Source organism: Theropithecus gelada, chromosome 1, assembly GCF_003255815.1.
Source record: "Theropithecus gelada isolate Dixy chromosome 1, Tgel_1.0, whole genome shotgun sequence".
NCBI classification, from domain to species: domain Eukaryota; kingdom Metazoa; phylum Chordata; class Mammalia; order Primates; family Cercopithecidae; genus Theropithecus; species Theropithecus gelada.
This window is the reverse complement of record NC_037668.1, coordinates 62,746,832-62,774,291: the sequence shown is the minus strand read 5'-3', so window position 1 is coordinate 62,774,291 and position 27,460 is coordinate 62,746,832. Positions and strand designations below refer to the sequence as shown.

Here is a 27,460-nt window from a genome sequence, read left to right as displayed (position 1 = left end):
AGGCATGGTGTCTCATGCCATAATTCCAGCACTTTGCGAGGCCCAGGCGGGCGGATCACCTGAGGTCAGGAGTTCAAGACCAGTCTGGCCAACATGATGAAACCCCATCTCTACTAAAAATACAAAAATTAGTTGGGCGTGGTGGTATGCGCCTGTCATCCCAGCTACTTGGGAAGCTGAGGCAGGAGAATCGCTTGAACCTGGGAGGCAGTGGTTGCAGTGAGCCGAGATCACACCACTGCACTCCAGCCTGGGCAACAAGAGCGAAACTGTCTCAAAAAAAATCCTCTTCTCTAGTATAAATAGTCTTTTCTTTTGAGGTTACTTAAATATAGTTATATTTTCATAACGTGGCTTAGTAATTTATTGTGTCATCCAGCTGAGATGTATAAACCAAAAACACAGCAATGACTTTAACATTTAAACAGGACAGTTTACAAAAAAGGAAATACAAATGGCTCAAACAAATAAATAGATACCTAATTTTATTCTTGTTTTTTTAATTTATTTTTATTTTTATTGTTTTTGAGACGGAGTCTCGCTTTGTCGCCCAGGCTGGAGTGCAGCGTCGCCATCTCGGCTCACTGCAAGCTCCGCCTCCCGGGTTCACGCCATTCTCCTGCCTCAGCCTCCGAGTAGCTGGGACTACAGGCGCGCACCACCACGCCCGGCTAATTTTTTGTATTTTTAGTAGAGACAGGGTTTCACCGTGTTAGCCAGGATGGTCTCCATCTCCTGACCTCGTGATCCGCCCGCCTCGGCCTCCCAAAGTGCTGGGATTACAGGCGTGAGCCACCGCGCCCGGCTCTTGTTTGTTTTAAAGAGATAAGGTCTCACTCTGTTGCCTAGGCTCTGGAGCATAGTAGTGCAATCATGGTTCACTGCAGCCTCAAATTTTTGGGCTTAAGCAATCTTCCTGCTTCAGCCTCCCAAGTAGCTGGGACTTCAGGTATGCACCACCACACTTTGCTAATTAAAAAAAAAAATTGTAGTGATGGGGTCTTACTATGTTGCCAACCTGATCTTGAACTCATGGTCTCAAGTGATCTTCCTTCCTGCGTAGGCCCTCAAAGAGCTGAGATTATAGGTGTGAACCACCATGCCCAGTCCCCAACCTTATTCTTAATATACAAAATTCTACTGAGATTAAAATGCCATTTTTAAAGTAAGAGATTGGGAAAGATCAAAACATTTGATAACAGAAAAATTTAATAGGCACTCTCATGCATTGTGGGTGGGACTGTAAATTGAATGCACAATCCTTATAGATGGCAACTTGCCAATATCTATCAAAAGTAAAAATGCACATATCTTAACCTAGTAATTCTAACTTTAGATTTCCAGCTTACAGTAACTCACTCGAGTGCAATATGACCTATATAAAAGGTTAAAAAATGAATCATTATTTATACTAGCAAAAGGTTAGGAAAAAACATGTCTGTCAGCAGGGACTGCTCAAATATATTATGGTACCTTCATACAATAACATCTGCAGTTATAGACCAAGAATCAATAAACTCTTCATGTAACGACATGGGACAATCTCAAAAATATGTTACACAGAGAAGACAAGCTAAAAACAGTATACACTGTACAATACCACTTAGGAAAAATATCTCTAGAGGGATATTTAAGGAAAAGATAACACTTTCTGGGAAGAGAAAATGAGTTCTAAAGGAGGGAAGAAAACTTCACTGTATATCATTCTGTGTCTTTTGAATTTTGAACAATTTTGAAATAAAAACATTCCAACAGATATACAAGTCTTTTAGGTAAGTTCAAATGAACAAGTATTATATTTCTTTCATCTGACTGATAAACTTTTCCACAATTTCATTGAGTCTTTCAGGCTCCATTAGTTTATTTACCAATTCCTGCTCAACAGCCATTAGGGCTGGGCCAGTAAGCTTCTCTTGTCCCAAGGTATTACATAAATATGTCTTAAGACGAGGCAGGGTAGAAAATGAATTCTCAGTACTTGCTGAAGTAATTGGCCAAGACAAAGCAATATACAATAGCTTTGAGAGACAAGGAATATTACTGTGAAGACCATGCTGAATAAACAAACAGCCGAGACTGACGAAGTTTATGCAATTATCATCTATGACAAAGTTGAGCTTTGCATAATGTCGATAAAATCTAAGTTCTGGGATAATGTCCTCATCAAGTTTATAAAATTCCTGAACATGTTTTGCTGTTGATTCATTTAATGGCTCATTCCATTTAAATAACAGTTCTGAAATTTGCTTTATTTTGCAATAATCAAACTCTGAAAAACATAACTTTAAATTTTGTAATATAGTATCTAATCCTTGGTAATAGATATTAATTTTATATTGTTCTTCTGTTGAAGTAGGAAAAAACGTATTATCTGAATTGCCAAGATCTACTGATTTCTGAATTTTTCTTCTTTTCTGAAGAGAAGGTTTTTCAACTTTAAAACCTTTACAGGTTATTTTTTGACATATTTCCTCTGCTCCATCCCAGATTGTTTTAAAGTATACATCATTTCTTTCAGATGATAAACATTCTAAAATTGCTTCTATTTTTGAAGACAAAGAAAAAATGTCTATGGTTTTATTTTGAAGCTCTTTGGAAAGAATTCCTGTAACACTCAGCACTCGATACAGGAATTTCAAACAAAAGACAAATTCAAATTTGGAAACCAATGTCAGCAAATGACTCAATTCATCAGCGAAACTTGTATTTGAAGAATGGCTTGCTATAACTTCCAATGTTTCAATAATCTCTGGAAGAGTGTCAATCACAGATAGTAATGTACGATCATGGACTGTCCAACATGATTGTGATATATGTTTCTTGCATGTTTTGTTTTGACTTAGCCTACAAATGTTTCGAAAATTTGCCAACATTTCCCCAGACATACAAATAGTGTTGAACAAAGAACTGAGAGTTTTTAGAGCACTTCGGAGTTCTTTTACTTCTTTACAAAACCTAATTATTGATAAATCCAAAAAGTGTGCATAACAATGTATGTATAAAGCTCTTGGTTCTTCTTTCTTGAATTCTGCTGCTACTTTATTAAATTTTATTCTCAAATTAGTGGTGCTATCATAGGCCTGGCCATGTATTTTATCCATATCTACTCCAATTTGCTGCAGATAAGTTTTGATGGTGCTATGTAAGTGGGTCCCAGTCATCTCCTCAGTATCAACAAAACCCAAGAATCTTTCCTTAATTAAGATAGCCTTTGATGATTTTTGTGGGTATCTTACACAAATTGAAAGCTGTTCTTTCATGGCACTGTTGGTTGTCTCATCACATATTATTGAAAATGCTGAGGAGTCATTGATCTCATTCACAATATCCTGCAACATTTCAGTCTTTATTATTTCAATAATATCACTTTGAATTTGTGTACTGTTATAGAAGTCAACTTGTGAATTCATAAGTCGAAATGTTTCTTCTCCTTTATCTTTTGCTCTCATTTCTAACAATTCTAAAAAATTGCCTTTATTCGCAGATGAAACTGACTGGTCGTTTCCTCTTAAGGGTAAACACTGCTTTCCAAGAAATAAAATATTTTCAATTATAAGCTTTAGGTACTTTTTATTTCCCTCAATCTGTTTCGAATGAATAGATAAATCATCAGTGACAGCTCCATCACAAAATTGGTATTCTCTCCAAAATTCCAGTGACTTCAAATGCATTTCACTTTTTTCATGCTTTCTGAATTTTTCCAGAGTTTTTTTCCAATTAGAGGTTCCATGCGTTGCAAATGACTCTCTTCCACAGCTAAAATATTTTTGGCAGAACAACTGGCATGAATAACAGAATGCCACATCTTTTTTACTGTTTTCCAAACACTGAAAATCTGCACAACAAGATTTTTTAATACATCTTGATTTACCTTTAACTTTTTGTACTTTGGATGTACATTTTGGGTGACATAGTTCATCACTTATTTTCATAGATTTCATATTGTCTTTTTGTACTTCTATACTGGAACCAATTGCATGCTGACTGAATACTGATGAAGATGGTGAAAGGCTTGGCTGTTCCATACTACTACTAGCAATAGCACTACTGGGTTCACTAGGTGAACTCTTAGAAAGCTTTGGGAGAAAATGGGAAAAGAACATTTAAGAGTTTTCAAATATTAATTAAAATATCAAATATATCTACTCTAATAACATAGTAAAATAAATGGCTGAGTTACAGTATGAGCTCCACTAGGGGGAAACATTAACAATTACGTATAACTTATTTATTTGCAATCTAGATTCAGCATTAAATGTTTGAAGGACCTTTTGGTATGTAATTGTCATAAAAATAATTTTTATTGCTCAGATGACTCAAATTGCATAGTATTTTTTTAAAAGAAGAACCCAGAGGAAAAAAATCCTTCTGTTTAAAACAATCTACACACATATAATACATATATTTAAAAACATATAAGAAATATATAAAATATAGAAATATATTAAATATATATTAAATATAAATTTATAATTTAAATATAAATTATATATTAAATATAAATTTAATAAATATTAAATATAGAAATATATATTAAATATATATATATAAAACATCTGGGCCAGGTGCAGTGGCTCATGCCTGTAATCCCAGCACTTTGGGAGGCTGAGGTGGGCGGATTTGAGACCAGCCTGGCCAACATGGGGAAACCCCTTCTCTACTAAAAATACAAAAATTAACTGGGCATGGTAGCAGGTGCCTATAATCCTGGCTACTCAGGAGGCTGAGGCAGGAGAATCACTTGAACCCAGGAGGTAAAGGCTGCAGTGAGCTGAGATCATGGCACTGAACTCCAGCCTGGGTGGCAGAGCGAGACTCTGTCTGTAAACAAACAAACAAACAAACAAACAAAAAAATTCTGCTTATTAAAAACAGACAGTGGTAAAAAAAAAAAAGGTTAAAATAAAACTTACCTCCACAATGACATCTGCTGTTGCTGTTACTGAAGAAACTGTATCTGTTAAAATAGAGCATAAATTCAAGATCTTACATACTATAACCTATAAAATACCATCATAAACTATAATTGCTTATTTCATACAAGAAACAAAAAGGAAATTTAGCATATAGACAGATTTATCAAGTGTGACAAAACAATATTTATGTCAAATATCTTAACGTCAACTTTTACCTTGTAAGACATCAGTGTTCATGATGGGCAAGGCAGCATCGGTGTCTGCCAATGACACTATATTGCTTATAACTGGAGTCGTATCTTTCTTTGGAGAGAGAAGCTCTGTTGAAGTATCGTGCACCATGGAAACATTTACTGACAGAAACAAAAAGATTTCTTATAAACTAAGCGAAAACAATCATCAGAAAGTACTGTTATAGTAATACTGTTTCAAGAAATAATGCAAGCATCTAATAGCTTAAGGAATTGGTAGTTACTGAAGTAATTTTTATTAGGGCTTAGGAATAGCCAGGTTCTTTAGTATCATATTTATAATTACAACACTACACTGAAAATTTACACTTCTCCAATATTTTATGTCTTTTACCTTTGTGCACAATTTCCCAGTCCTTTTAAACAATTTAAAAAGTTTAAATTATGAGAAAATTTTTCTGTGAAATTACTCATGAAGAAAAGAGATTCTGATAGAATCTCCTAATGGGCATCAATTTCAAACTCTTTCAGGATTCATAAACCTTAACATCAATAGAGTGCTAGGTTGGTGTCCCAGCTATTATTGCAGAAATTTCTGTAACAAGCCAGTTTGTATGACTTACAAATCCCAGAGGCAGCAGTCACTCTGTGGTCTATGTAAAGAGCACCACTGGTCCTATCCTGGGGCTTTTTGATGGAATACTTAGTTGGCTCAGATTATTTGTGCTTTTTTATTATTAAGTCCTAAAGCATTTACAATCACCTCTATTTCATGTGAAAAATGTAATGAAAACTCTTTTTACAAAGCAGGGCTAAGTAAAACATTCTATATTCTAATAAAAGCAGTCTTGTAAATGGATTAAACTCTATATTGAGTGCCTCCTATGTACCATGTTTTGCAGTAGTTGCTCAATATATATTGATGTAAACATACATATGTTCATTTACTAAAGAATCTAAATAAAGACATGTATCTTTTAATTTTTATTATTATTATTTTTGAGATGCAATCTTGATCTGTTGCCCAGACTAGAGGGCAATGGTGTGATCTTGGCTCACTGCAACCTCCACCACCTGGGTTCAAGTGATTCTCCTGTCTCAGCCTCCTGAGTAGCCGGGACTACAGGGACCCACCACCACGCCAAGCTAATATTTTTGTATTTTTAGTAGAGACGGGGTTTCACCATGTTGGCCAGGCTGGTCTCAAACTCCTGATCTCAGGCGATCTGCCTGCTTTGGCCTCCCAAATAGGCATGAGCTACCGTGGTTGGCCTACAAATATTAACTCTCTGGTGGTAAAGTAGCCTTCCTTTTATACAAAAATACTGAAAAATAGTTCTTTGCAACAGGTTTAGATTGTTTTGACTTTTAAAAGTCAGTTTAATTTGAAAATGAATCAAGGTTATAAATTAAAGCCAAATAATAGTATTTAATAATTACTAAACCCCTAAAATTGCTAAACAAACATTACCTGAAGAAGATTCCATCTTAGCTTTACTGTATGCAGAGAAACAATTAATAGAGCAGAAAAGCTCTGTCTTCCCCAAATCACTGGTAGTCTCAATCATTTCATCTGAGGGCTTCAATGGTTTGCAAGGAACAGAGATAAGTGGTTTGGCAGGTTTCTGTTTAGAGATTAAAATAATATTCATATTTCTGGTATGTGATATATTGTTAATGAAGAAGAACCTATCACCACTGCTTTTAGTTGGAATATTAAAAAGAATAACAAGATATTTTTTACATTTTCTTAAAAAAAAAAGACACTACAGATTGCAATAACTAAAATGAAGAAAATTGGCAAATTTGAAAATGATCTTTATTATTTATCAGATATATTTAACAGCAATTATAATAATAATACCTATGAAAGCAATAAGGCCGGGTGTGGTGGCTCACGCCTATAATCCCAGCACTTTGGGAGGCCAAAGCAGGCAGATCACCTGAGGTCAGGAGTTTGAGACCAGCCTGGCCAACATGGTGAAATCCCGAGTCTGTACTAAAAATACAAAAAATTAGCTAGGTGTGGTGGTGAGCACCTGTAATCACAGTTACTCAGGAGGCTGAGGCAGAAGAATCACTTGAACCTGGGTGGCAGAGGTTGCAATGAGCTGAGATCGCACCACTGCACTCCAGGCTGGGCAACAAGAGCGAAACTCCATTTCAAGGAAAAAAAGAAAAAGCAATGAAGAAAGTGGTCACAGAAGAAGTTAATCATTTCAGGCAGTCAAAGCCTATTGGATAAACAAAGGCCTTATATAGTTATAGATCTATCCTCAATGGTAGCTTGGGAATTAACTTGGGAAGATGTCTACTGATGCTGAGGAGGAGCCAGGAAGGAGTGCTTAACACACTTTATAAGATACTGTGGGAATAACTGTTTTTCTAGGCTAACTTCATGGTAAGTATTACAAGCATATTGTAAGAAAGCAGCATACAAGCAATAGAGAGTAGAGTATTCTGAGTTGAGTAAGTAGTAACTGTGCAAAAGAAAGGATATAAGCTTTGAAAGGCAGGCATTACTGCAAAGATTATGCTCACCATCTATTCTTTCTAGTCAAACAGGAACCAATATTCCTGGATTTCAGAATATGTCAGAGCCTAGGCACAGTGGCTCACGCCTGTAATCTCAACTTTCAGAGGAACCAATATTCCTGGATTTCAGAATATGTCAGAGCCTAGGCACAGTGGCTCACGCCTGTAATCTCAACTTTCAGAGGCTGCAGTGGGAGTATCCCTTGAACCCAGGAGTTTGAGACCAGACTGGTAAAATAGTGAGACCTCATCTCTAATAAATAAATAAATAAATAGATAAATAAATAAATAAATAAATAATTAGCCTAGTGTGGTGGCCTGCGCCTGTAGTCCCATTTACTTTTGAGGCTGAGGTGGGGAGGATCATTTGAGCCCAGGAAGACAGAGGTTGCAGTGAGCTGAGATCATGCCATTGCACTCCAGCCTGGAGTAAGCCTCTGTCTCAAAACAAGAAAAAAAGAAAAATTAAACATCAGGCTGGGTATGGTGGCTCCTGCCTGTAATCCCAGCACTTTGGGAGGCTGAGGCAGGAAGATCACTTGAGCCCAGGAATTCGAGACCAGCCTGGGCAACAAAGTGAGACCCATCTCTACAAAAAACACAAACATTAACCAGGTGTGGTGGCGCATGCGTGTGATCCCAGCTACATGGGAGGCTGAGGCAGGAAGATTGCTTGAACACCTGAGGTTGGGCCTCCAGTGAGCTTTGCTCACACCACTGCACTCCAGTCTCCAGCCTGGGTGGAAAAGCAAGACTCAGTCTAAAAAAAAAACAAAAAACAAAAAAAGTCACTGATGGAATAAAACGGCTTTCGGAGATACAAAGTACACAGACAGGCTGGGTGCCGGTGGCTCACACCTGTAATCCCAGCACTTTGGGAGGCTGAGGCAGGCAGATCATCTGAGGTCAGGAGTTCAATACTAGCCTGGCCAACATGGTGGAACCCTGTCTCTACAAAAATACAAAAATTAGCTGGGTGTGGTGGCGGGCACCTGTAACCCCCGCTACTTGGGAGGCTGAGATGGAAGAATTGCTCGAACCCGGGAGGCGGAGGCTGCAGTGAGCTGAGATCGTGCCATTGCATGCCAGCCTGGGCAACAGAGCAAGACTCTGTCTCAAGAAAACAAAAACAAAACAAAAAAAACCCCACCAAAGTACAAAGACAAAAAAATACATATATGTTTTTCTGTGAGAGAACGGGATATTGGCAAAGGCACAACAAAACAAAAAGGATAATTTTGAAAATTTCTATTTTTATCCTTTATTAGTATGAAAAACTTTTATATTTTGAGAAATCTTAACAATTCACTAATCTTTAACATTAATCAACAATAGTGGCGTCATTTATTTTTATTTATTTATTTATTTTTGAGACAGAGTCTTGCTCTGTTGTCCAGGCTGGAGTGCAGTGGTGCGATCTCGGCTCACTACAACCTTTACCTTCCCCAGGTTCAAGCAATTCTCCTGCCTCAGACTCCTGGGTAGCTGGGATTACAGGCATGTGACACCATGCCCAGCTAATTTTTGTATTTTTAGTAGAGATGGAGTTTCACCATATTGGCCGGGCTGGTCTTGAACTCCTGACCTCAAGTGATCTTCCTGTTTGGCCTCCCAAAGTGCTACGATTACAGGCATGAGCCACTGCTTCTGGTCCAATGTATAATTTATAATTAAGTTAGTTTATTATTCATAAGGGAAGGCTAACTTAATATACTCTATTAACATATGGCCAAAATAATTATAATTGCATCTAATAATCCACTTTTTAAAAATAAAAAGCTATCCCATTTTTAGATTCACATATTTGGACATTTTTCTAATTCTGGATTATAGTTCCCTAACATTGTAGATTTACTCCAGTATCACTGTCACATGATGTCTTACATTCAGATGTAAGAGGAAAGTGTTAGGTGTGCTTGTTAACTAACTTGTTTACCCAAATCAGTCCTGCCCCATCACATAAGCTGAACAACTGGGTACTCAATACAGGCTTTTAAAAACAGAACAAGGCCTATTTATTGAGTGTCAAAAATAAAGAAAAAAAAAAGGAATATTATTTCCTGCCTTTGGGAGAAGTCTTCTGTGCTTTCCATTCTGGTCCCAAGGCAGGATACTCTCAAGATGGGGGCATTCTGCCATAGAAAATATGTGAGTCACAAATGATCTATTTGAATTATGGCTTGTTTTGACTCCCATCTTCAACTGCTTTTTTTTTTTTTTTTGAGGCAGAGTCTCACTCTGTCGCCTAGGCTGGAGTGCAATGGTGCCATCTCGGCTCACTGCAATTTCCGCCTCCTGGGTTCAAGCAATTCTTCTGCCTCAGCCTCCTAAGTAGTTGGGATTACAGGTGCCCGCCACCATGCCCAGCTAATTTTGGTATTCTTAGTAGAGGCGGGTTTTCGCCATGTTGGCCAGGCTGGTCTCCAACTCCTGACCTCAGGTGATCCACCCACCTCAGCCTCCCAAAGTGCTGGGATTATAGGCGTGAGCCACTGCACCAGGTCAACTGCTTGTTTTTAAGGAAATCTGTATAGGGAAAGAGTTGGGTCTCAAAACATGATATGAACAAGCAACATATCTAAGAAGTCCCACCTCATTTGCTCTTTCTCTGTTCTCAGAAGCACCCACCCAGAGCTCGTCTCATCAGAAATAGGGACAAATAATCCAAATCTCATTGGATTATTTTCTCCTATGACTGATTCAGAAAAAGCATGTGATATTTTTTGTTTGTTTTTTTAAAGATGGGTTCTTGATATGTTGCTCAGGCTGGTCCTGAACTCCTGGCTCAACTGAACCTCCTGCCTTGGTCTCCCAAAGTGCTAGGATAACAGGTGTAAGCCACCATGCCTGACCACATGTGACATTCTTGATTCATCTTTGCATTGTTTGGTATAAGAGTTAAACACGTGGAATTAAAAACAAAAACATGGCTAGGTTCACATCTGTAATCCCAGCACCTTAGGAGACCAAGGCAGGAGGATCAACTGAGTTCAGGAGTTTTAAGACAAGCTTGGGCAACACAGTAAGAGCTTGTCTCTACAAAAAATTTAAAAATTAGCCAGGTGTGGTGGCGTGTGCCTGTAGTCCCAGCTACTCGGGACGCTGAGGTGGGAGGATCACTTGAGCTAAGGAGGTCAAGGCCACAGTGAGCCATGATTGCCACTGCACTCCAAGCTGGCTGACAGAAGAGAAAGACCTTATCTCAAAAAAATAAAAATAAATAAAAAAAATAAATAGCTGGGCACGGTGGCTCATGCCTGTAGTCCCAGCTCCTTGGGAGGCTGAGGCAGGAGAATTGCTTGAACCCGGGAGGCAGAGGTTGCAGTGAGCCAAGATTGTGCCACTGCATTTCAGCCTGGGCAAAAGAGTGAGACTCCTTCTCAAAAAAATAAAAGTAAAAATAAAAACAAAAATACTTTCATGTTTGGGTTTTATTGACCAGCAGACTTGTTATTTTTGCTATACTTATTTGTAGTTTATAAACTGGCTCCAGCCTGCTTGCCTTTTCTTTAAGATAACATAATCAATCTGAGATTATTTAGGAAAATCTCCATATAGCATTTATCATTAATTCTTATGCAAGAAGAAACTGTTAAAAAGTCTTCTATTTCATCTTCATCAACTTACCAACTGACATTATTCCAAAGGGTACCAAAAACTACTTCCCACATTTTCCTAGAGTGAAACCATTCATAGGCCAGTTAATAGAAGAAACCATAGGTCTTTATTCATACCTGCTTATATGCTGTAATGCTCTTTGAACTATTAAAGTAATGAGACTGTCCTTCCATCTGAAGTATGTGAGACAGACTAGAGCTGGTGTAACAGTAAGTGCCACAGTTCTCACAGCAGTTCATGATGAAGTTGTTAGCAGAGTGAAACTTTGAAAGGCAGGCATTACTGCAAAGATTATGTTTCACATTCTGGTATTTTACTTCATACTGAATCTAGGATTTAATAAAAAGATTCAGTAAAAACTCTGATATTTAAGCAGAATCATCAGAATCCCTGTAAAGGTTATAATTGGAACTTACAGTAGCAGTCTTCTGGCACATGCTGCACTTGGTCATAATGCTATTAGTACATATGGTAACAAATGGTTTTCTTTTTTCTTCATATGATGAAAGACAAGATAGGCTGCAAAAAGTTTTGCATGAGGTAGTGTCTTCCAGTTGAACACTGATCACATCCTTTGGATTTAAAATGTCTCTAAGAATAAATAACAAGGACACCATTAAACAGTTTAAACACAATTATAACTTCTTCCTCTTTATAAACAAAATAACCTCTCAAAATAGAGTAAGAACGTTAGCCTTGAGATGAGAAAACCTGAATTTGGTATCCAGTTCTGTCACATTTATACTCCCTAAATTTTAATTTTCTCATATATAAAGCACATCTAATAGTGCAGTTTTGTTTTTTTTTAAGAGATAGGATCTTGCTATGTTGCCCAAGCTGGCCTCAAATTCCTGGGCTCAAGAGATTCTCCCACCTCAATCTCCTAAGTAGCTAGGATTACAGGCACATAATGCCACCGTGCCTGACTTTGATGGTGCAGTTTTGGAGACTAGCTAGCCTGTAGTATTAGGTGGTGCTAGTGAAAACCGAGGGATCACATATTCACACGAGCAACTCTAGAATCTACAGGACAGAGAATCTCAAAGAATAGTCTTCAAATCCCTGGGCGGGGGGAGTCCCCAACATCAAAACTATTTTCATAAGATGTTATTTGTCTTTTCACTGTGTTGATGTTTGCAACATCACTTTGCCACTGATGTTGCAAAGCTAACGGTAGGACCTTGCAATCCCGCTCCTTGGTAAACACCCAAAAAAACTAAAAACAGGTACTTAAACAAGCACATGTACATGCATAACAGCACTATTCACAATAGGCAAAAGATGAAAACAGCCCAAATGTTCATCAGTAAGTGAATGAATCAATAAGCACATTGTGTTACATACGTACAGTGGAGTATCATTCGCCTATTAACAAAAAGAATAAAGTACTGATACATGTTACAACATGGACAAACCTTGAAAATATTATGCTAAGGGAAAGAACCAGACACAAAAAGTCACCGCACTCTAGCCTGAGCAACAGAGTAATAATACCCTGTCACAAAAAAAGTCATATATGATTCCATTTATATGAGATATTCAGAATAGATGAAATCTATAGATATAATGCATACTGGTGGTTGACAGGCACTGGGGGTAGTGCGAACTTGGGAGAAACTGCTTAGTGTTTAAGGTGTTTTACTTTGAAGTGATGGAAATGTTTTGGAACAAGATAGAGGTGATAGTCACCCATTATGAATATACTAAATGCCAATGAAATGGTTAATTTCTTGGTATACAAATTTCACTTCAATGAATTTGGAAAAGAAAAAAGGCAATGGTGGGTAAAACTGTCAGAGCCTTAGCAGAAATCAAGGCAGTGGCATCAAAATGTACTAATATTCATGTTACTCCCTGCTACACATTCGCTGCCAAAAATAATTTTTTTTGAAGTATCAGTTTCACTTAAGGATGTACTCAATGAAACAGCAAAATATTTTAGATTATTTAAACTTCATCCTTAAGTACATTTAAAAAATATTCTGTCTTGGCCAAGTGGTAGGGTGAGAAAAAAAAAAATTCTGTGTGACAACATGGGACATAAGCATAAAGTACTTCTGCACACCAAAGGATGATGGTTGTCTCAAGGAAAAGCCCACATGGAAATGTTGAGTTATAAATGAATTGGCCACTTTTTTCATGGAAAACATTTTTACTTCAAAGTACTATAAACAGTTTACTGTAAATAGTTTAAAGACAAACTATTATCCACAAGTGGGTATCTGCAGATATTTTCTTGAAAATGAAAAAAAATGAGACTGTCACTTCAAGTAAAACAACTGACAGTATTTATCGCCAACAACAAAATGTTGGCTTTCAAGTGATAAGTAGAATTTGGAAATCTTGTATCTTCCAAATTAACTTGATCGATACCCAAAACTTAAAAACTTTTCTGAGACTAGTGGTGATTTTTAAAATACTGCATAATAAAATATGAGAACATTTAGAAGATCTGCAGAACTCGGTGAACCAGTATTTTCCAAATTACAATAGCATATTATAAAAATCATTCACGTGTAAAAGATTCATTCAAAGTACAAGATAAATTAATGAATTTTAACATAACAGAGTGCAAAAAGTTCACTGATCCACATGGTACAAAAAGTTTGATCCCACATTGCAACTAGCCTTTAAGAAACTACCACTTGATTTTTGGTTGTAGTATCAAAAGTATCAAAGAACGCCCACAACGATCTAAAAGCCTACTAAAACACTCCCTGCTTTTCCAATCACATATTTGTGAGGCCAGATTTTCTTCAGACTTCAACCTAAACGACATTTTGCAATAAAGCGAAGGCAGAAACAGATACAAAAATCCAGCTAGATGTAAAGTGATTTGCAAAACTGATAAAACAATATTTATCAATTTTTAAAAAAATGGGTATTTTTCATTTAAAATGTCATTTAATTCTTGATACAGTTAATATTCATAATCTACATAACTAAAGCTCTTTGGGTCTTCAATAATTTTTCAGGGTATAAGAAGTCCTTAGACCAGAAAGTTTGAGAACTGCCACTATAGAAAATACCTATATACTTAATAGCCAGGCGTGGTGGCTCATGCCTTTAATCTTGGGAGGCCAACGCGGGCGGATCACTTGAGGTCAGGAGTTCGAGACCAGCCTGGCCAACGTGGTGAAACCCCATCTCTACTAAAAATATTTAAAACCATTAGTATTTTGTGATCAGTGTTTTGGGAGTTATGAACACAACACTGTAAAATCACAGACCACAGAAGAATTAATTTGGGGAGCGGGTGGTTGTAAGAGGAGAGTGAGGAATGGTGTGGGAATAGACAAAAGGTAAAGATATTTGAGGCATACCTTTCAGACAGAATAAAGACACCAGCCAGATGGGAAGGGAGAAGAAGAAACTACATCAACGACGCATGGACGTCTGAAAATGCTTCCTAGTTTTATTGCTATCAGCATACTAGATTGCTGGCTTCTAGTGATCTACTAAAGCTTTATAAAAAATTAAAAAATGAATGTTGGTCAGGCACGGTAGCTCACATCTGTAATCCTAGCACTTTGGGAGGCCGAGGCAGGCAGATCACCTGAGGTCAGGAGTTGGGGACCAGCCTGGCCAACATGGTAAAACCCCGTCTCTACTAAAAATACAAAAATTAACTGGGCATGGTGATGGGCACCTGTAATCCCAGCTATTAGGGAAGCTGAGGCAGGATAATCTCTTGAACCTGGGAGGCGGAGGTTGCAGTGAGCCGAGATCCTGCTATTGAATTCCAGCCTGGGCAAAAGAGGGACACTCCGCCTCAAAAAAAGAAAAAAAAAAAAAAAAGAGAATGTTGGCTGGGTACAGTGGCTCATGCCCATAATGCCAGCACTTTGGGAGGGCAAGGCAGGAGGATCACTTCAGCCCAGGAGTTCAAGACCAGCCTGGACAACATGGTGAAACCATCTCTACAAAAAAATACAAAAACTGGTCAGGCAGGGTGGCATGTGCCTGTAGTCCCAGCTACTCGGGAGGGTAAAGGTGGGAGGATTGCTTAAGCCCAGGTGATTGAAGCTGCAGTGAGCCAAGATGGTGCCACTGTATTCCAACCTGGGTGGCAGACAGAGATCTTGTCTCAAAAAAAAAACAAAAAAACAAAAGAAAGAAAGAAAGAAACACCAACAAATTAGGAACAACTTTCTGATAAATAAATCAAACCTAGTGCAGGGGCCGATTTTGGGCTTTATTGATTGCATTCAGGATTTCTGGTTGGTTCCAACTGAGACACTAAAGTGAAGAAATGACACTTTAATACACAGTTCCCAAGAACAAGTCACATCGTTTTTTTTTTTTTTTGAGATAGGGTCTCGCTCTGTTGCCCAGGCTGGAGTGCAGTCGCACAATCTCAGCTCACTGCAACCTCTGCCTCCTGGGTTCAAGCAATTCTCCTGCCTCAGTCACTGGAGTATCTCGAACGCCTGACCTCCAGTGATTCTCCTGTCTTGGCCTCCCAAAGTGCTGGAATTACAGGAGTGAACCACCTTGCCTGGCCCACAAGTTGCATCTTTCTAGTAAGATTTAAAATGTTATCTTCAAAGTGATCTTCCATTTAGTCCATGAAATAGAATAAAAACTGCATTGACCCAAAACAGATATTAAATCATTCCTATAACAGAAATCTTAAAAAGTAATTAAAAATCAGGCAGGGTATGGTGGCTCATGCCTGTAATCCCAGCACTTTGGGAGGCCGAGGTAAGCAGATCACCTGAGGTCAGGAGTTTGAGACCAGCCTGGCCAACATGGCAAAAATGCATCTCTACTAAAAATAAAAAAGTTAGCTGGGCACAGTGGCATACGCCTGTAATCCCAGCTATTTAGGAGGCTGAAGCAGGAGAACTGCTTGAACCCAGGAGGTGGAGGTGGCAGTGAGCCGAGATTACACCACTGCACTCTGGCCTGGGTGAGAGTCAGACTCTGTCTCAAATGAAACAAAACAAAACAAACAAAACTGAAAACCAGCATGGTGGCTCACACCTGTAATCCCGGCACTTTGGGAGACCAAGGCAGGAGGATCACTTGAGCTCAGGAGTTTGAGACCAGCCTGGGCAACACAGTGAGACTCTGTCTCTGCAAAAATAAATAAATAAGTAACTGAAAATTATTTTCAGTTCAGGATAGTTTCACTGGAAGATAAAAAACCCCAGAAGACTAGCTAAAATTTATATAAAAGGCTAATTAATGTAAGTTTTGAAAAAAGCACAGTCTACTCTGAATCATGGATGGCGTTTCCCAGCCTAAAATTTACTACCATCTTTCTACCCACTACAATATAGTATTTTTAATTTAAAAATTTTATTCTAGAGGAAGTAAAACTTATCTTATTTTTACTCATATTGGATTTTCATGCCTAGGAGAACTTACACACTAAATCTTTCCTGCTTCAGCCTTTTTCAATCTGTCTGGGACATCTGCTGAAGATGTGTAGTGAGTCTCTAAGATCCCTTCCAGTTTTATGATTCTGCAGGGAGAGAAAGCAGGCTGAAGAAAGTACTATATGGCCCATAGCAAGAAAGTAAAAAGACAAAAGGCTAGTATAGTATTGAAGGGTTGAAAAGCAAAAGAGAATGTAAGTAACCTTCCATGGAATAAGACCTGAAGCAACAGATAAGAACTGAAGCAGCAGCCAGAGGAGCTGAAGCAACCCATCAAAAGGGTTTGTGAGTTTGTTAAGAAAATAATAAGTTAGGCCAGGCGCGGTGGCTCAAGCCTGTAATCCCAGCACTTTGGGAGGCCGAGACGGGCGGATCACGAGGTCAGGAGATCGAGACCATCCTGGCTAACACGGTGAAACCCCGTCTCTAATAAAATACAAAAAAAATTAGCCGGGCGTGGTGGCGGGCGCCTGTAGTCCCAGCTACTCGGGAGGCTGAGGCAGGAGAATGGCGTGAACCTGGGAGGCGGAGCTTGCAGTGAGCTGAGATCCGGGCACTGCACTCCAGCCTGGGTGACAGAGCGAGACTCCGTCTCAAAAAAAAAAAAAAAAAGAAAATAATAAGTTAACATTTATTGAGTTCTTATTACCTGCTAGTATTATTCTGACCACTTAAATGTACTATTTAATGCTCATAATTCTTTTGTACATTTATAAAAACAGATACGAATACTAAGTAACAAAGAAGTTCTCAATAGTGATCCAAATTTGGCATGTATAGGAATCACATGGGGATAAATGCAGTTATGAATCAGTAGGTCTGGGTGAGACCTGAGAAAGTGCATTTCTTGTTTTTTCTTTTTGAGACAGAGCCTCACTCTGTCGCCCGGACTACAGTGCAGTGGCCCGATCTCAACTCACTGCAACCTTCGCCTCCCGGGTTCAAGCAATGCTCCTGCTTCAGCCTCCCAAGTAGCTGGGATTACAGGCCCACGGCACAGCACCCGGCTAATTTTTTGTATTTTAGTAGAGACAGGATTTCACCGTGTTGCCCAGGCTGGTCTCAAACTTGAGCTCAGGCAATCCGCCCGCCTCGGCCTCCCTAAGTGCTAGGATAACAGGCATAAGCCACCGTGCACGGCCTGAAAAAGTGCATTTCTAACAAACTCTTGGGTGATGCTGATCTAGCAACTCAGGTATGAAACTTTGAGTAGTAAAATATAACTAAACAGAAGCAGCAAAATTCAAATTATGGCAACCTGAGTCCAAAACAAGTATTATTTGGAAGAAATTTGTTATATTTAGAAGCAGTGTGGTTGCCTATGAATTTTCTTGTTCTGAACAAGAACATTTAAAAATTAGCATATCCTAAGTGCTAACAATCATAATTATACTGCCTTAGGACTCTCAAAGCCAAAATGACACTGATTCTTCACATATTCTCACATAAGTTTTTAAAAGATTACATACAGTCATGTAGGTTTATCTATGGCCATCAATTTTTCAAAAGAATCACTTCATTTACCATTATAAAAGAAATGTAGTATTATTCTACATCTTGGAAAATCCAAAATAACTGTCATAGGATTAATTTTGTAGTAGGTTGCTCCCTATACAGTTAAATAGAACAGAATGGATAAACAATAATCCCACTTACAGAGAATTTCAAACGAAAAGAGTAGGAAAGTAAGTTTTGGAAGTCACATTACTTAAAGGTGAACAGAAACAGAACTTTTCACATGTTAAATTTCTGCAAAAAAAAATATTTCTAGAGAATCCATCAGAGGAACTAAAAGTAGAAAAAACTTTTTACTAAACCAAGACGACGTCTTCAAAAGAAATGAAAATGGCCGGGCACAGTGGCTTACACCTGTAATCCCAGCACTTTGGGAGGCCAAGGCTGGCAGATCACCTGAGGTCAGGAGTTGAAGACCAGCCTGGCCAACATGGCGAAACCCCATCTCTACTAAAAAATACCAAATTAGCCGGGTGTGGTGGTGCATAGCTGTAATCCCAGCTACTCAGGAGGCCAAGGCAGGAGATTCTGGTTGAACCCAGGAGGAGGAGGTTGCAGTGAGCTGAGATGGTGCCACTGCACTCCAGCCAGGGCAACAAGAGTGAAACTCAGTCTCAAAAAATAAAAAAAGGAAATGTAGAAATTACAACTAAGACTATGATCAAGAACAAAGTAGGGAAATAAAAAGGGGCATAATTTAGAATTATATACTTTGAGCAGTTTGAACAAGTTCTCTTAGAAGGAACTGATGAACTGGCAGATGAAATGTATTCAGTGATGCATGGTATGGAGCAGAAAAGTTGAGCAGATCCTTTCCTCTGATAAGCAGTTTGCCCCTTCTGAAGAATTTTTTTACAACCAGCACAGGAAACCTGAATAGCTGTGGTTGAAACTGAAGGAAGCATTTTATTCATGCCAGATGATGCCAGAGAAAGCTGAATGCCTGTAGTCAACTGTGAAGCTATAAAAACAGAAGAGGGAGAAAAAAAATCGAGTTACACAAAATTAAGTAGGCATTCTTTTATTTTCTTTCTTTCTTTTTTTAGAGACAGGGTCTTGCTCTAGTTGCCCTCTTTTGCACTCTAGGCAGTGTAGTGATATGATCATGGCTCACTGCAGCCTTGACACCCTGTACTCAAATGACCCTCTCGCCACCTGGTGGGGTGGCTCACGACTATAATCCCAGAACTTTGGGAGGCCGAGGCGGGTGGATCACCTGAGGTCAGGAGTTCAAGACCAGCCTTGGCCAACGTGGTGAAGCCCCATCTTAATAAAAAATACAAAATTAGCCAGGCGCGGGGGCTAACACCTGTAATCCCAGCATTTGGGGAGGCCAAAGTGGGTGGATCACGAGTTCAAGAGATTGAGACCATCCTGGGCAACATGGGAAAACCCTGTCTCTACTAAAAACACAAAAATTAGCTGGGCATGGTGGCACACACCTGTAGTCCCAGGTACTCGGGAGGCTGAGGCAGGAGAATCACTTGAACCTGAGAGGTGGAGGTTGCAGTGAGCCGAGATCGCGCACTGCCCTCCAGCCTGGCAACAGAGCGAGACCCTGTCTCAAAACAAAATTATCTGGGTGTGGTGGCATGTGCCTGTGATCCTAGCTACTTGGGAGGCTGAGGCAGGAGCACTGCTTGAACCTGGGCAGCGGAGGTTGCAGTGAGCCAAGATCATGCCATTGCACTCCAGCCTGGACAACAAGAGTGGAAACTCCATCTCAAAAAAAATCCTCATGCCTCAGCCTCCCAAGTAGCTGGGACTACAGGCATGCACCACCACACCTGGTTTATAAATCTTCTGTAGAGACGGGATCTCACTATGTTGCCCAGGCTGGTCTCAAACTCCTGCCCTCAAGCGATCCTTCCACCTTGGCCTCCCAAAATGTTGGGATTACAGGCATGAGCCACCATGCCCAGGCTCTTTCATTTTCTTTCTTTTTTTTTTTGAGACAGAGTCTCGGTCTATTGCCCAGGTTGGAGTGCAGTGGTGTAATCTCGGCTCACCACAACCTCCACCTCCCAGGTTCAAGTGAATCTCCTGCCTCAGCCTCCTGAGTAGCTGGGATTACAGGCATGCGCCACCACGCCTGGCTAATTTTGTATTTGTAGTAGAGACGGGGTTTCACTATGTTGTCCAGACTAGTCTCGAACTCCTGACCTCATGATCCGCCTGCCTTGGTCTCCCAAAGTGCTGGGATTACAGGTGTAAGCCACCGTGCATGGCCTCTCTTTAATTTTCTTTTTTTTTTTTTTTTTTGTTTTTTTTTTTTGAGACGGAGTCTTGCTCTGTCACCCAGGCTGGAGTGCTGTGGCCGGATCTCAGCTCACTGCAAGCTCCGCCTCCCGGGTTCCCGCCATTCTCCTGCCTCAGCCTCCGGAGTAGCTGGGACTACAGGCGCCCGCCACCTCGCCCGGCTAGTTTTTTTTTTTTTGTATTTTTTAGTAGAGACGGGGTTTCACCGTGTTCACCAGGATGGTCTCGATCTCCTGACCTCGTGATCCGCCCGTCTCGGCCTCCCAAAGTGCTGGGATTACAGGCTTGAGCCACCGCGCCCGGCCCTCTCTTTAATTTTCTTACAGGTTACTTCTCCTGGACTTGAAACCCAACATAAACAGAGCAATATTCAAAGGCATTAAAAAAGAATGAATCAGCTATCATATTGGTCTGAATAAACATAATTAACTTAAATCATTCTATTACCACTCTCTGAAAACACAGCGTTTATTTTCAGTTCATTCTCCTGAGTTCTGGATTGTTGCCTATGACAATACTCCTAAAAAGAAAAAAAGAAAAGAATTAAAAATAATGAATACAATGAATTTAAGACAACCACTCATTCAACAGAAAATGATAAATTGTGGTCAGGTCTGGTCAATGAATTGTAAACTGAATTGAACCAAAATACATGGGTATGCACTACCCTTTTGGTGCTCTTTGGCTGACAATACCAATCACCTAATACATTATTTTCTGTGGTATCCAGGTGTGACATCAGAATCTTTTGTCAACAAAATCCTTCCAGTCACTACCAATAGGGAGCAGACATATTGAATTACAACTATTTTTTTTTTTTTGAGACGGAGTCTCGCTCTGTCGCCCAGGCTGGAGTGCAGTGGCGCGATCTCGGCTCACTGCAAGCTCCACCTCCCGGGTTCACGCCATTCTCCTGCCTCAGCCTCCCGAGTAGCTGGGACTATAGGCGCCCGCCACCACGCCCGGCTAGTTTTTTGTATTTTTAGTAGAGACGGGGTTTCACCATGTTAGCCAGGATGGTCTCGATCTCCTGACCTCGTGATCCACCCGCCTCGGCCTCCCAAAGTGCTGGGATTACAGGCTTGAGCCACCGCGCCCGGCGAATTACAACTATTTTCCCTACTTTTTTTTTCTTGTTTTTTTGGAGACAAGATCTTACTCTGTCACCCAGGCTGGAATACAGTGACGCGATCTCGGCTCACTATAACCTCCTACTTCCGGGTTCAAGTGATTCTCATGCCTCAGCCTCTGGGACTACAAGGACGTGCCTCTATGCCCGGCTAATGTTTGAATTTTTAGTGGAGGCATGGTTTCACCATGTTGCCCATGGTCTTGAACTCCTGGCCTCAAGTGATCTGCCTGTCTCACCCTCCTAAAATGCTGGGATTACAGGTATGAGCCACCACACTCAGTCTTCCCTGCTTGTTCTAATCATTAACAGCCAATTGTTTTCATAAAGACCTTAACCCCAGAAATTGTTAATTGGACAGAATGATTCTTACAAAGGACAATTTTTTCAGAGCAGGAGGCAATTTCATAGCTGCTATATCTAAACTTGATCTATGTATGAAAGTCCACGGGATGAAGAAGCAATAGATAGTTCCTAGATGAATAACATTCCCCAGTGTCAACAACTCAATGGTAAGCATACCAATATTAATATTAAATATTAATATTTAATTAAATATTATTTAATATTAATACTAAATTTATTTATATTTAATATTTTAATTAATCTTATTTAATATTAATCTACTTTAGGCTATTTCTAAATAGAATACTACAAATAAATTACTCTTTTTAGCCATTTTTCTTTCATTAGAACTTTCAGCTGGTTCACAGTTCATATACAAACATTCTTTTTTTTTTTTTCTTTTTTTTAAGAGACAGGGTCTCGCTTCATCACCCAGGCTGGAGTGCAATGGCACAATCATAGCTCACTGCTTCCTTGAATTCCGGGGCTCAAGCGATCCTCCTGCCTTAGCCTCTCAAGTAGCTGAGACTACAGGTGTGCACCACTATGCCTGGCTAATCTTTATATTTTTTATACAGACAAGGTCTCGTCATCCGGTTGGTCTCAAACTCTTGGGCTCAAGTGATCGTCCCGCCTTGGCCTCCCAAAGTTCTGGGATTACTAGTGAGCCACTGTGCCCGGCCATATATTACAAACATTCTAAGGAATGTTTTCCCTACTTAAACAATACTCACAGCTCAAGTCAGTTCATCCTTTATGGGTTCTTTAGTAAGCAATATGTATAAAATTTTTTAAAAATTTACATAAAAATTAATTTAGATTAAAAAATTGTAATTTGTATTGTTTCAAGTTAAGAAAAACAAAAATAAAATGTGTTAACCTCTGGAAGTAGACTCTGGCGGGGGGAAAAAAAAAAAAAGTGTTAACCTTAGCCAGGCCCATAACACCTTAAACAATCCTTTTATCTACACCAAAACCCAATTCCAGGCCGGGCGCGGTGGCTCAAGCCTGTAATCCCAGCACTTTGGGAGGCCGAGACGGGCGGATCACGAGGTTAGGAGATCGAGACCATCCTGGCTAACACGGTGAAACCCCGTCTCTACTAAAAAATATAAAAAACTAGCCAGGCAAGGTGGCGGGCGCTTGTAGTCCCAGCTACTCGGGAGGCTGAGGCAGGAGAATGGCGTAAACCTGGGAGGCGGAGCTTGCAGTGAGCTGAGATCCGGCAACTGCACTCCAGCCTGGGCCACAAAGAGAGACTCTGCCTCAAAAAAAAAAAAAAACAAAAAAAAAACAAAACAAACCAATTCCAAACAGTCTAATTTTTCCTCAAATCATTTTCTTACATATACTTGTAATGGCACTTAACACCATATACCTTGTATTATTTCATTAACTGCTTTGGAGGAGACAAAGATTTGAGTTTTTCAATGAATAATTTCAGCACCTTTATAACTAAAATTTATAATTAAATGCTGCTCTAGAAATAATGGAAATAAGGGAAAAGTGTTTACTTGAGCATTGTCGGGTTCTGTCTTAACTTCATCTAGCAGCCCCAGCTGTGATGCCACTGACTTGTCACATTCACCACCTAACAGTGGTTCTTTCATTTTAGTACGTGATGCAAAGGAATTCTCCAGTTCCAAACTAATGGGTTTCTTCCTGAAGAACAGTTTCCAGATTCCTAAAATAAAATATTGATAAAGAGTTTGATTTTAAAATTAGTCCTTTTAAATACAGTAATTTTCTGGAACCACAAAAGGGTCTTTAGACAGCTTGGCATCAAGGTTCCTTCACTGTAAGAACACTGGCTTCTTTCCTTTCATTCATTATTCTTCAATATAGTTTTGCTGTATACTTCTCTGGTAGCTACTACCAACTCTGTGCTTTCTTCTGAAATAGTCTCCATTTCTGTTCCCCCAAGCCTGAATGCAGCATAAAACCACCAAAACTTACAAGTTTATTTTTAACTTTTCAATAGTAGAAAACGTAAAGCTTTCAGCCGGGGGCGGTGGCTCACACCTGTAAACCCAGCACTTTGGGAAGTCTAGGTGGGTGGATCACCTGAGGTCAGGAGTTCGAGACCAGGCTGGCCAACATGGTGAAACCCCATCTCTACTAAAAATACAAAAATTAGCTGGGTATGGTGGCACGTACCTGTAATCCCAGCTACTTGGGAGCCTGGGGCACGAGAATCGCTTGAACCTGGGAGGTGGAGGTTGCATTAAACAGACACTGAGCCACTGCACTCCAGCCTGGGAGACAGAGTGAGACTGTGCCTCAACAAACAAACAAACAAACAAAAAAGCTTTCTATCTGAGGTTAACCCAATCTGTACTCACTACCCCTCTCTGCCCTCCAGTTATCCTTGTCATTTGCTTCTTCGATTTCTCTTCCATTCCAGGATATAAGCATTTAAATACATTCTAGAATCTAAAGCTACCCACCGTCTCTCTGACTACCCCTTTCCCCATTCTTGAAATTCCTTTGATTTTTCTTACTCTGACGTCTCCTGTTTGTCATTTTACCTCTTTGGCAGTATTTTTCACAAATACTTATTTTACCGCTTCTGAAATGTTTGTGTTCCTCAAAAACACAATTTCCCAGCAGTCTTCTTGCCTGCTCTATGATCTTGAACTCCTGGCTTTTAAAAAATAACCAAGTTGGCTGGGCGCAGTGGCTCACGCCTGTAATCCCAACACTTTGGGAGGCTGAGGAGGGTGGATCACATGAGGTCAGGAGTTTGAGACCAGTCTGGTCAACATGCTGAAATCCCACCTCTACCAAAAATACAAAAAATTAGGCTTGGTGGCATACGCCTGTAATCCCAGTTACTCGGTAGGCTAGGGCAGGAGAATAGCTTGAACCTGCGAGCAGAGGTAGCAGTGGGCCAAGATCGCGTCATTGCACTCCAGCCTGGGTGACAGAGCAAGACTCTGTCTCAAAAAAAAAAAAAAAAAAGAAAGAAAGAAAAATCTGTTAGCTGGGTGCGGTAGTTCACACCTGTAATCCCAGCATTTTGGGAGGCTACGGTGAGTGGATCACCGGAGGTCAGGAGTTTGAGACGGGCCTGGCGAACAAGGCGAAACCCCGTCTCTACGAAAAATACAAAAAAAAAAAAAATCAGCTGGGTGTGGTGATATGTGCCTGTGATCTCAGCTACTCGGGAGGCTGAGGCAGGAGAATCGCTTGAACCCAGGAGGTGGAGGCTGCAGTGAACTGAGATTGCACCACTGCATTCCAGCTGTCTCAAACAAACAAAAAAACCAAGTCTTTGGCCAGGTGCGGTAGCTCATGCCTGTAATCCCAGCACTTTGGAGGTCAAGGCAGGTGGATCACCTGAGGTGAGGAGTTCGAGACCAGCCTGGTCAACATGGCAAAAGCCTGTCTCTACTAAAAATACAAAAATTAGCTGGTCATGGTGGCAGGCGCCTGTAATTCCAGCTACTCGGGAGGCTGAGGCAGGAGAATCACTTGAAAACGAGAGGCAGAGGTTGCAGTGAGCCGAGATCGTGCCATTGCACTCCAGCCTGAGAGACAGAGCGAGACTCCATCTCAAAAAACAAAACAAACAAAAACCAAGTCTTTTTTTATTTTTATTATTTTTTGAGACAAAGTCTCGCTCTGTCACTCAGACAGTGGCACTATCTCAGTTCACTGCAGCCTCACCCCCCTGGGATCAAGCAATTCTCCCACCTTAGTCTCCCGAGTAGCTGGGACCACAAGCATGCGCCACCATGCCCAGCTAATTTTTTTTTTTTTTTTAAGAGAAGGTGTCTCACTATGTTGCCCAGACTGATCTCGAACTCCTGGCTCAAGTGATCCTCTCACCTCAGCCTCCCAAAGTGCTCAAATGACAGGTGTCTATCTGCGCCCGGCCTATGATCACAACCACAGATTCAACTATCACCTATGGGCTGTTTCTCCCTTACGTTCCTAAGCTGCGGTCCATATACCTAATTGCCTATTAAATATCTCCATTTGGCCGGGGCGGTGGTTCACGCCTGTAATCCCAGCACTTTGGGAGGCTGAGGCGGGTGGATCACGAGGTCAGGAGATCGAGACCATCCTGGCTAACACGGTGAAACCCCGTCTCTACTAAAAATACAAAAAAAATTAGCCAGGTGCAATGGCAGGTGCCTGTAGTCCCAGCTACTTGGGAGGCTGAGGCAGGAGAATGGCGTGAGCCTGGGAGGCGGAGCTTGCAGTGAGCAGAGATCGAGTCACTGCACTCCAGCCTGGGTGACAGAGCAAGACTCCGTCTTGATAATAAAATAAATAAATAAATATCTCCATTTGAATGTTCCACAGGTCCCTCAAACTCAAGGGATTTGAACTCTGGTCTCAAGCAATCCTCTTGCCTCAATAACACTATATTCTTTTATTACCCCCACAAACCTGCTTTACAGATATTCCCTTTCTTGGTAAATAGCAGTGTCATATACCTAATTTCCTATACCAGAAATCTAGGATTAACCTGGAATTATTCTTCTCCCTAAATCTAATCATGAAATTAGATCAATCTACCCCTTTAAATAAGTCTTTTTTTTTTTTTTAGACAAGAGTTTTGCTCTTGTTGCCCAGGATGGAGTGCAATGGCGTACATCTCGGCTCACTGCAACCACAGCCTCCTAGGTTCAAGCAATTCTCCTGCCCCAGCCTCCTGAGTAGCTGGGATTACAGGTATGTGCCACCACGCCCAGCTAATTTTGTATTTTTAGTAGAGATGGGGCTTTTCCATGTTGGTCAGGATGGGCTCAAACTCTCGACCTCAGGTGATCCGCCTGCCTTGGCCTCCCAAAGTGTTGGGAATACAGGCGTGAGCCACCACGACCAGCCAAATAAGTCTTAAGTCTATTTTCCCATCACACATGCCTGCCTGCTTCTCCTCACTATCCAAATCAGTAGATTCATTTTTGGTCAATAGGCAGCTAAAATCCAAACTCACAGTATAAAAGACTGTTGTGCATTCAGGTTTTAAAAAAATTCCATCTTACAATTTTTGAGGAACTACGAAAGCAAGGTCTCTTTTACTTTTTTCATTATACTTTAAGTTCTGGGGTACATGTGCAGAACATGCAGTTTTGTTATACAGGTATACACATGCCATGGTGGTCTGCTGCACCCATCAACCTGTCACCTATATTAGGTATAGCTCCTAATGCTATTCCTCCCAGCAAGGTCTCTTTTTCAAAGACAGATTGGTTCCTTATTTTCTCCTTTTTCCTTGACTGAGGCCTACTTTCCACTTTTCTGGTAACTGCCACCTCTGATTCTAAATCCTTTGGAACTCTTTCCTTTCCTGCTACTCTAGCTTGGCTTCAGAGTGCAAGTCTTCCTGTCTCCTAGATCCTTAAAAAAGAGCCTTGAGGCCGGCCATGGTGGCTCACGCCTGTAATTCTAGCACTTTGGGAGGCTGAGGTGGGCGGATCACCAGGTCAGGAGATCGAGACCATCCTGGCAAACACGGTGAAATCCCGTCTCTACTAAAAATACAAAAAAAAAAAAAAAAAAAAATTAGCCGGCCGTGGTGGCGGGCGCCTGTAGTCCCAGCTTCTCGGGAGGCTG

At 40.4% G+C, this 27,460-nt stretch overlaps 1 protein-coding gene across 4 annotated transcripts in view; it reads right to left on the bottom strand.

Annotated features, from left to right (window-relative positions):
• Positions 1-1,191: 1,191 nt before the first annotated feature.
• The window catches only part of ZMYM1 (zinc finger MYM-type containing 1), a 37,820-nt gene continuing 11,551 nt past the window's right edge, over positions 1,192-27,460 (bottom strand). Inside the window, exons 2-11 of one of the 4 annotated variants that reach the window (XM_025394913.1) lie at positions 24,050-24,097; positions 23,407-23,576; positions 20,866-20,938; positions 18,871-19,120; positions 11,677-11,851; positions 11,377-11,589; positions 6,579-6,732; positions 5,132-5,269; positions 4,914-4,957; positions 1,192-4,076 (exon numbers count right to left, since the gene is read on the bottom strand). In XM_025394913.1, coding sequence (XP_025250698.1) covers positions 1,794-4,076; positions 4,914-4,957; positions 5,132-5,269; positions 6,579-6,732; positions 11,377-11,589; positions 11,677-11,851; positions 18,871-19,120; positions 20,866-20,938; positions 23,407-23,502 — 3,426 coding nt within the window. In that variant the 5' untranslated portion in view covers positions 23,503-23,576; positions 24,050-24,097 and the 3' untranslated portion in view covers positions 1,192-1,793. The remainder of the gene's footprint in view (positions 4,077-4,913; positions 4,958-5,131; positions 5,270-6,578; positions 6,733-11,376; positions 11,590-11,676; positions 11,852-18,870; positions 19,121-20,865; positions 20,939-23,406; positions 23,577-24,049; positions 24,098-27,460) is intronic. The other 3 variants (XM_025394907.1, XM_025394923.1, XM_025394934.1) reach the window with 3 other exon arrangements.